The 11,308-nt window shown below is 37.6% G+C and overlaps 1 protein-coding gene across 1 annotated transcript in view; it reads right to left on the reverse strand.

Moving 5' to 3' along the window:
• Nucleotides 1–716, reverse strand: part of LOC5564145 (ankyrin repeat domain-containing protein 11) — a 109,239-nt gene extending 108,523 nt beyond the window's left edge. The window contains exons 1-2 of the mRNA XM_021842139.1: nucleotides 611–716; nucleotides 11–167 (exon numbers count right to left, since the gene is read on the reverse strand). Coding sequence (XP_021697831.1) covers nucleotides 11–167; nucleotides 611–631 — 178 coding nt within the window. The 5' untranslated portion in view covers nucleotides 632–716. The remainder of the gene's footprint in view (nucleotides 1–10; nucleotides 168–610) is intronic.
• Nucleotides 717–11,308: the final 10,592 nt, after the last annotated feature.

Consider the following 11,308-nt stretch of genomic DNA (forward strand, 5'->3'; position numbering starts at 1 on the left):
TATCGCTTACCTCCTTCGTTGCCGGAGGACGTGGACGTCATCTGCATCAGTAGGGCCATTTGCTGCCGTTCGGACATTGGTGCCGTCACTGCTGGTCGTCCAGATCCACCTGATCCAGTGCCAGACATTCCTCGTGGTCTCGATTGGGAAGGCATTCCGCTTACATCCTGCGGTGCGATGTAAACAATCACAAAAACTGAATTACTATCAGAGAAACACTGGCTTCTGCCACGACCAATCGATCCCCGGGAGGAACTTTAAGCAGTTCCCGATGGTTGCCTGAGAACCGGGACCACTTCCAGCAAGAAATTCCGGATTTATTTTGCTTCCCAAAACAAAACAGTCTGGAACTTATCGAACGAAACGTCAAAAACTTGCAGCAAGCTTCCTCTGAGTAGGGAGGGGAAGGGGAAAGAGAAGCAAAAACAGTTTTCAGATGGCAGAGCAGACGGAAAAAATTAACACGCAATTCACAACCGGATCACGGATGGAACACTTTTTCCGACACTTTCGCAGGCTACCTAGCCCCGGTATGAATGGGAATTGGCCACTAATGGGTTGGATTTTGCACGACGGAAGCGAATGAAATGCAATTAAAAACGGGACTCACTTTCTTTTGGAAGTTGTTCATTTCAATAAAGTGACAAATGCAGAAAATGCTCCGTTCGTTTTTTTTTCTTTCGCAAGCTGGCAGTTTCTTGCACCAACAGTTCGTGCTGTCAGTTTTTGCGCACTCCGACCGCAGCCATACACTGTTATTAGTTTTTGCTCGAAAATTGCATTATTTACAGGAAAAAGAAATACACGGTGGTTTGCGAATACCCTTTTATAAGTAAAAATTCACCCATTTTTTTAAAGCATAGAGATCTGTCACAAAACGGGTAAATTTAGAAATACAAAACGGGTAAATAAATACCCATTATAATAAAGCTATTGCCGATTAAAAATGGGTATTTTAAAACCCATTTAAGGGTGAAAAACTAGATGGGAATATTTTTTCAGCCTGCAGCTGTGTGTTGTTCCACAATCCAAAAAATTATAAATATTTGATTAGCTTCAATGTTTGTATGTTTTCCTGTAAACAATTTGAAGAGAACGGTAAGTAAAGCACTATATAAAATTGTTTAAGTGAATTTAAAGTGATTATTTTTAAATAATTCCAGATTTTTCCATTGATCCTGCAGGCAGCAGCAGATGTTATTTTACCTGTTCTGCATATACGGATATGGACGACTGATTAGTTTAATAACAAAATTTATATGTAATTAGTTTATTTGGGATGTAAAATATTGAATTTGCAATAAAAACCATTTGTTTTTCGACAACTTTATTCCAAAGGTCATTGTTTTTGTGTTGAAGTAATAATTATTGATTTTCGTAATTTACGAAATGGGTAAATTTTTACCCTTTTTATGCCACGAGGGCGATTCACAAAACGGGTAAAAAAATACCCATCCATTGACAGAAACCGCTTTTACTCTTTAAAGAGTAAACCGTGTTTACTCATTAAATGTGGAGAGGCACTTCTAGCGGAAATGGGTAAATTTTTACCCATAAAAGGGTATTCGCAAACCACCGTGTACAGCGGGGATTCGCTGGTTGGAACACGACTGCCTTCCATCTAGCGAATCCGATCCGTTAGTTGGAACGACTGACAGCTGGTGAACATGCTCCACACTAACGCATCTGGAGAGCAAATCGTCACGAAACGCACATATATATAACCATTTGTTCTATATATGGAGACTGCAATGCGACGGTACTCAGACGTCAAAGTCAGTTAGACATTTTCTGTTGACATTCGAGTGCTTTTTAGTTGGATTATTTTCTAATCAGCGAACATCCAACCATCGAGTCATTCCATGTAGCGGATACCCAACGAGCGAATCCCCACTTTTTTTTATTTTCTTTCTTCTTATTTTTTATCCGATTGCAAATCATAAAGAAATACAATACAGTACAGTCAACTTTTGTTCGTTGCACTAAACCTGTAGCCCACTTAGTGAAAGACTTTCACTAATCGGGCTGAGTTTTGAGCTGTTAAATAACATAGAACAAAAGAAAAACAGAGCTACCAACATTGATAAATTGCGTCTTATGTCAGAAAATGGCGTTTGCCTTCGTTTTAGCTGGGCTATACCCGAATAAAAAATACAATACAAAAACAATATAACGTATTGTAACAGTACCATTCAATATATTGGAAATACAATACAGTATATGTAAAATGACAATACAATTACAGTACAATATATTGTTTTGAACAGTTCACTGTATGGTATATGAGATTTTTGAAATATAATGTATGGGTGGTTAAGTATCGTAACAATACAAATATAGATATTTTCTCATACAAACATTTTGAAAATACAATACGATATAATGTTCATGTATTGTCTTGATTAGCAATTCGTGTATTGTTGTACAATACAAAAACAATTCAACGAACTGTATCATGGTTGCATTTGTCGTTACAGCTAATGTCAAGTGACTTCTAAAAAATTACTTAATTTAACTTTTTGAATATTTTTCACCCAACATTTCTTGCTTTCTGAACTTGTTTTGTTTATTTCTTTCAGCAAAGCTACATAGAAAAAAGCAACAGCTGTTTTACGCGAAAATAGGAATTTGACCAAAATTGTAAGGTATAAAACCAATTAAAAACAATACAATGTTCTGTTACAATATATTATATTGTTTTTGAATTGTATATCCAAACAAGAATAATATTGCTTCGACATTCAATTACAATACGCTGTATTGTATCCAATACGTTATATTGTACATTAATGGTTTATTCCATTCACTGAATGATACGTTTTTATCCGGGTAGCCCAACTAACGGGAGCCCAATTAAAACGTAGCCCACTTAAATATAGTGCAACGAACGAAATTCGACTGTACATGTATCCTTCAACTAGACAGCTACTGACTGATACCCCAATCAGAAGCTGCAACTCTCTTTATTCAAACCAGGTATTGTGCTCTGGAAGATAAATCCACGTAATGCGATTATCTGAAAATGTCGATATACCGTCGCAGTAATAATGATAATCACCAAATGTTTCAGATTTAGTCAATTTGAAAGATTTGCGTCCTTGAAGAATGAAAAAATCCAAGCCTACTTGAATTTTGACGTTGCGATTGAATTGCGCGCATATCTTCTGCGCGTTACCCGCCGCCGCTTGATGTGGATTTAAAATGAGCGCCGCAATATATATTTACAATGCAAACATCATATACATAGATAACAGATGTTGAAGTCCGATTGTTAAACCACAGAAAAACAGACGTAACACCTAGAACAAATCTCGATCAAAATCATAGTCACGAGGACATGTCCACCCAATGCTAAAATTTGTGTGTTTGGCCGACGGGCCAAAAGATGGTGGTAGTGGGTAAACGTCAAGTGCGAACAAAAACGATGCGAGCGCAGCAGGTGGCGGATTGGCCACCTACCATGTTTTTGAATTGACCGTTAAAAAGGTGGTCGATGGGCAATGCTGAGTGTGACGTCTGTTTGTCTGTGGTTAAACTGCGTAAGACAATTAACGGTCATTTTGAATGGCAACACATGTAGCAACATAGTGACAGCGCCACCATCGCTAAGTTCCCATGACGATGTCAGTGGTGAATATGACATATTTCAAGATACTGATACTCACCACTGATTGACGCAATATGGTTCTAAAATGTTTGATGAAATCTTGTTTTTATTTTATAACACGAAAGAGCATGTTACTGCAACTACTTAAGGAATTTTTCCCGCTCAAATAACGTCTATATCATATTTAAACTTTAATATAAAAATTGGGTTAATAAATGAACCTTGACACTTTTGATCATGTTTGACGTTCGCTTGGTCGACAAAAACACCACAGGGGTTTTAGTTTTAATACTGGGGTTGTTCCTATCTGACATTTCTGAAGGGACACGGAAAACAAAATACACCCAAAATTTGAGTTAAGGTTTGACAAAATCCAACAAAAACATAAAAAAATGGTTTTTGGACTCAAACAAACGAAAAACATTAAAATTGAGTAAACATGTGTTTTTGGCTTAAATGTAAGCATTTGGCACTAAAATTAGGACAGGGCTTTAGGACCCCATACACTGTGTGGCAGCGCTAGTGATTGCAAGGTGTTCCAATTGCAATATTTACACAGGTTTTCAGAAAATTTTTGTTCTAGCACAAACATCTGTTATCTGTGATCATATACAAATATCATACCTCTCTCGACAAACCTTCCACACTTTTACCTGCGACGACGCATGCTTGTCAATCGACGAATCTCCTACCTGAGGTGTGACACTACCTCAATTGGGTCCTAAAATTTTTAATGAAATCTTGTTTTTATTTAATAACACGAAAAAGCATGTTAGTGTAACTACTTTAGTAATTTTCCCCGCTCAAATAATGGCTATATCATGTTTAAAATTTAATTTAAAAATTTGGTCCATAAATGAACCTTGACACTTTTGATCATGTTTGACGTTCGCTTAGTCGACGAAAACACCATAGGGGTTTTAGTTTGACCACTGGGGTTGTTCCTATCTGACATTTCGTAAGGGACACGGAAAACAAAATACACCCAAAATTTGAGTTTAAACCAAAGGATGTGACAAAATCTAAAAAAATGTTTTTTGGGCTTAAACCAACGGAAAACATTAGAAAATTGAGTAAACATGTGTTTTTGGCCTAAACTCAAGCGTTTTACACTAAAATTGGGACAGGACTTTAGGACCCAATTCCAACAAATCCACCTCCCGCAGCGCTCGTATCGTTTTCGTTCGTGTTTGACGTTTACACACTACCGCCATCTTTTGGCCCATCGGCCAAACACACCGATTTTAGCATTGGGCGTACATGTTCTCTCGACTATAATTTTGACAACGATTTGTTCTAAGTGCTACGTCTGTTTGTCTGTGGAACTGTTTTGTGAAGCTTTGTTTAAGAAAGCAGAATCAAACCGAATCCAGTCCTTTTAACTTGCAAGGAATAGTGTAGGTGATCAGATGACCACCTCTCACGCAGGAGACCACGTATCAAGTTTGCCGACGCGCACTTTATTTTGATTGTTGCAATGTTTTTTTAGATCGATGAAGCAGCAGCGAATCTTTTCAGATATGTTGATAAAGCAGAACAAAATGCTGAGTAAATATTGCAAAGTACTATAAACTCAATTAAATTTACTTTAAGTCAACTAAATTATAGTTGAATTTTGACGTTTGACGTATGTAAACTCAATAAAAAATATAGTTGTCAACAACTATACGGTATAGTTGTTTTTAACAGTATACTGTGTAATCAACTATATTTATAGTTATCCCTAAATTAATCATAAAATAGAGTTAACTTGACCGGAAAAATGATTACGAAAACTATTATGAATCCGGTAGAAATAAGGACAAACATTTTTTTTTCTTAATCTCCAAGCGTTGGGACTAATATTTCAATAGTGTGCTGTGTTCGTAAACATCGTAAGAATGCAGCGCCACACTCAAAAACTGATTTCAAGTTGAGGCGCGTCGCGAGTCTCACTGGCGCGATCCGGTTTGGTGGCGGTGCGTCAATATATTTTGTTCTCCGTAAACGCTTTGAAAAAGCATAAATTCGGAATAGACGAACAAAACGCACCATCTTATATTTTTATGAGTTACATCATTTTTTCTCAAAGTGGGTACTTTATATCTATCAAAGAACAATTTTGTCCTTATTACAGAGCATTTCTCGCATAACCTGTGATCTCGCCCAAAATGCCATTGGTAACCGAATGTGTAGCTTGTTGTGACCGAACAAACGAATGGACACGTTATTCAACAATGCTACGATGAAGAGAAGGTCATCCTCCATCTCACAGTGGTGGTAGTTTTCATCCTGATCCATTCATTTTCTTAAAAACAAGGAGCTACACACTCTATTACCAATGGCTTCTAGGGCGAGATCACAAATTATGCGAGATTTGTTCTCCCAATGGATCATTAAAATAGCCAAAACGGTCGCTATGGAAAGCATAGATAGCGCCACCGTAGCCTTTTGTGTTTGACAGAACAGCAATGCTGTCACAATGTTAAGTCCCATATACGGTGGCGTCTTTGTTTTGATGCGGTGAGCACTGACAAAAACTACCTTCAATGATCCATTCACAGTCTGAGTGAAAATTTGTCAGAGTGTTAAGACGCAAAAAAGCTGGCTGCATGCTTCCTGTATAATGACAATGAGATTCAATACTCATTATGTGGCTAAAATAGAGACAATCTTCAAAATTGGGTTGTTTAGAGATTAAAAATTTTCGGTTCTTTGTAGCTTGATCGAAAGAGCACATTTTTCTAAGTAAAACACGATTTTATTGCGCTTCAATAAATTAATTTTGATATAATAAATGATTAAAAAAGATTTCAATCCGTCGACTCAATGACATTTCAATTTACATAATGACAGCTCGTCCCGGAGTAAAATTTGCCGAGGGGTGATTCAAAACTGATTTCCATACTAATTTCGAACGTGATTTAACAATGGTTCCAGGTCACGAAAAATTCTGAAACTTTGAATTCTAGTTCAATTTCTAGCGTAGATTCAGAATATGTAAGAAAACGGATACCCCTAAACAAGCCAATTGTCAAAAATTAGCAAAATATTTGCCGCACATTTGTTTATAAATTCAATAGTTTAACAATGCTCATTAAGTTCTAAAGATGTGTACACTGAGGCAAATGAACTATCGAAATACATAGGAACCCCTAATGAAAATCGATTGAAATTAATAAATTTGCCATATGAAACCAAAATTTGAAAACAAAAAATATTTACGCGGCAACCTGGAATCAAACCAAGAATCTTGCGATTGATAGGCCCGTGTGTACATCATGCGCCCATGATGCAGCGTGATGCTAAAACAATACAAAAAGCGTTCACTTTTACACTTATTAACGTTTCCGCACTTGTAAAAACTTCTGCGATAGTCCAGTGCTAAAAGTAGTGCGCAATATTTATTATCTCATAAATCGTACTATTTTTTGTTCTTATTGGGACTATGCACCTGAAAAAAAGTAATAACACAGATATATATTGTAGTAACCGAACTTCAATGAACCCTACGCTCATCCCGCGCAAAAAAACTGAACGACCACAACTCACAAAATTACTTTTATGACTGAATGTCTAGTCCAACTCTCGACCGCAAGCCAAACCGATATACTCCTTTTCTCTTTCTCGCACCTATCATTTGGATTCTCTTTCATTCCATCTATCTATCATTCATCCATCCCTCATGCCGTTCGCGGGCATCATTCGTATGCAGAACGATATGTTAACACACACAACCATAGTCCCTCATCGTCATCCTTAATAGAGCTTAGTGACATTTGAACACACGTAGACTAGCATACGCTCGTCATACACAGTTTGTTTTTGTTTTCCTCAAAGAAACTTGCACACGCTTTCCAGACTCATCAAAATGCATATGGAAATATTACCCAATTTGAAAAATTTATACCCGGATTCTGGGTGTTTTACGAGACAGAGTGCATATTGTTTTCCTCTAAGGTTCACAACTACATCTACACTAGGGCACCCATACCATCGGGCGTGATAACCACTATGCACTCTGTCTCGTAAAACACCCAGAATCCGGGTATAAATTTTTCAAATTGGGTAATATTTCCATATGCATTTTGATGAGTCTGGAAAGCGTGTGCAAGTTTCTTTGAGGAAAACAAAAACAAACTGTGTATGACGAGCGTATGCTAGTCTACGTGTGTTCAAATGTCACTAAGCTCTATATTGTTTTCCTCTAAGGTTCACAACTACATCTACACTAGGGCACCCATACCATCGGGCGTGATAACCACTATTTCATTCCTGTAGAAGAGCTTTTCTGACACTCCTGTAAACTTTCGGCTACCAAACTGTACACTAGCCTGGGACACGGTTATATGAAAAATTTAGATTCTCGCTCCAGTCCACTTTTTGGATTGCATTTAGGTCCCATAAAAACTGCAAAATTTCAGCTCGATCGGAGAAACTATATTTTAGCGCCAGCCGTTCAAAGTTTGTATGGGATTTACTATGGGAAAACTTATTTTTACAAAGACAAATCGCCAGAGATCGCCCATTGTCATCTATAAAAATTCTGAACTCAGATCTCGATAGGTATTTCTACGATGAACAACATTGCCGAAGACCGCAAAGCAATCCGATGCTTATGAAAAGTAAAAATTTCTGCCCAAGAAATGGTCAAGAAATTTCGTACAGTGAGCTCCATTTGAATTGACATTTCTTTTCAACTGCGAACTGCGATCAAAGAAAAATGCTTTTCTTGAGCATTTCTTGCAAGAAATTTCCCACGCATCGAGATAGGCGATTACTTTTCTGTTGAAGTGCATACTTCGCTTTAGGAGGATAGAGCATGGTTGTAGTAGTTCGTGGCTTCGTAGTTCGGAAAATGATGTTTTCGGGGAAATGAGTCTGAACAACACTGGCGACATTAGCATTCTTAGGTTAATGCTTCTACTGCAAAAAGCCTTGAAAATTGCAAAACACCCATTGCTAAGGGCAACCCAAAATTACTGTAGAAAAATGTTCCATTTTCCGCTGCATTTCCCGCATTTAGAGCCTTCAATGACACTAACGTTTTAGAAAATTCATGCACCCAACATAGGCTACTTGATGAGATTCACATTTTTGAACTACTGTACTGGGAAGAGCCACGTGATTTTCGTGAAATTCAAGCCTACTACTAATACCATTCCCAGCACTGGTCAATAGATTATCAAGATTATTTCAAATGATATTCCTGAAATTTCTGCTTTTCAATGATTTTCTGGATTACTAAAAATAATCGAGGAACTTTGAGAATCATCCTCAGAATTTCTGGAGAATTTTCTGAGTCCTAGTTCCTTAGTCGAGTGGTTAAAGTCCACGGCTGCAAATCAAAGCCATGCTGAAGGTGTATTGATTCAGCATAATCAATTACTTTGCAGACAATAAACTCGTTTGATGTTGTAGTATTGATATTTTTTCCCTGACCTCAAGTGAAATTCCCTGACTTTCCAGGTTTTTCCAGGCAGTCGACACCCTGACTATAGTTTTCACTAAATTCCACGAAAGTGTTCATTTTGCCCCGCTACCTTTTTACCAGCCTTGTTTTCGAGCCAATTTTCTATGTCGTTTTTATTACATTTGATATGATTGGTCTCACCACGAATGAATAATGCAGCACGTCGTACTAATTACGAACTTGGAAACCAGCTGAGGATAACTGAAGAGTATTGCCATTCTCTGGTCTTAAAATGAACATTTGCGTAATGCATTCTTAATGCCCCCAATTCCCCTACTATTGAAAAAAAAAATAGTTTAAAGAAAAAATGCTGGTGTGAAACATTTCATAAAAAGTTACATCGACAATAGGGTAACGACTGTTTATTTCGTTCTTGATCGCCAACAGTTGGCGCCAGCGGCAAAAAGTTCAGACAACAACCTCTAGAACATTCAGTTTCTTTCACTGGCCGCTAAGTGACGACACTGTTGTTTGTATTTCACCCACTGATCACGCTACGCTGGATTCTCAAATTTCTCAACCTTCCAACACAAGCGCATGGAAGAATGGTAGTCGGAGAACTGTCAAAACGTATGGAAAATAAAGAAAAACGTAGATTACTAGCAATTAAGAAACTGGATCGAAAAAGTAGTGATTAGAAATCAAGCGTAATGTGAATAGATAACTTTTTGTGTTTAGTTCATCTGCCATGGTGCTTTCTTTGCTTCAGGATTTCGATTTTACTACCAATGAAAAAGAGCCATCTATTGCCTTTTCAGTTTTGAATATCGCCCTATTGACGAATAAAAGTGATGTTAAATTTTGCAACATCTATTTTGAAAACTAAAATTTGACGTTTTCTGGACAACATTATTTGTGATGAAAATGCATAGGAAAACCCCAGAACACTGATAAAGAGTTAAACAAACCAGAAAGCTTAAAAATCACCTTATTAATGTTTCACCAAACGATTGAAACGCCGTTACCTGCACGATGATAGATAATAACCCTCACAGCTGATTTCAGCACGCGTGTGAGCAAACGAGAGTGGATGTGGGAAAACTCATGGGGGTGGGAAAACACAAACACTCTCTCCCCAACATCTGCCTTCCACCCTACGAGGGGGTGGTTGAGTTGAACGAGAGAATCGCAAAGAGCCTGATGGGTGATCCTTTTTTCGCTCATGCAGGATGCATTGCTTCGCTCTCATTCGCGCCAACTGCATGGAGAATAATGTGTCGAGTCAAGTGTTTCACATCCTTCATAATAATCACTCTAGCTGCATCTTCTCTGTGTCAGGACATGCTCCTTTGCATTCCAGGTGCATACCTATTAGTAGTCGCTTGATTGTTTGCAAATTTCCTTGGCAAATGTTTGAATAATTTCAAACAAAGTTTGAGCAGCAAATAAGATGTGAATTTCGAGTGAAATTTGAAAATTTGGGTTGTCGTGGGTGGTGTTAAAGTGCGCAAAAAGCATGCATATCGCAATTTGCAAATTAATTCGAAAAGTCCGGTTAGGAATCCTGTAGAAGTGTTTTGTGAATTAGCAATTCTCTTCAAGTGGATTGAAAGTGTACAATCAATTCGAATTCTTAAGAGAGCGGTACAGGACAGAATTGGGTGATCCAGTACATCTGCTCACAAAAGAAAAGTGCAGTGAAAAATGTTTCCCCACACCACCTGTATGCTGTGGAACATCAACGCTAACCGGAGAAAGTGGCAGGAGCAAAGTGTTCGCATAATGAGGAATGAAATTGGCGATGATAGCCAATATGACGAATGTTGGGTACAGGCGGAAAATGTCGAATATCCCGTTAGATATTCGATTCTAAGAGATGCTGGAGCTAAGGTAAGTTGTTGGATTGGATCTAATCTACTATATCTACGATTATTGAAAAGCGTTTTCTAAGGTTAGTTTCTCCAATGTTTAAACTAAATGACTAGTGAAATTTTTTCTCGTTGCAACAAAGTTATTTTAGATGGAAATTTCTAAAGAATTTCTTTGAGTTTCGTTTAGTACTTGATAGCAAAGTTATTAATTTCCAGCCAGAATCCTTTGACAGATACGCGTATTTCAAGTTCAACTATAAGGCCTTGTTTATGTACGAGACTAGACTGCGCGAAAAAGCGACTTTATAGATCATATTGCTTACAAAAGATAAGTACTTAATGAGGTAAAGCTAGAGACTTGCATTAAAATAGTGACCAAAAACAAGACCGCCTACCAACCCTGCCTTTTCGGATAAAACATAACTTCGCGTCAAACAG

Source organism: Aedes aegypti, chromosome 2, assembly GCF_002204515.2.
Source record: "Aedes aegypti strain LVP_AGWG chromosome 2, AaegL5.0 Primary Assembly, whole genome shotgun sequence".
NCBI classification, from domain to species: domain Eukaryota; kingdom Metazoa; phylum Arthropoda; class Insecta; order Diptera; family Culicidae; genus Aedes; species Aedes aegypti.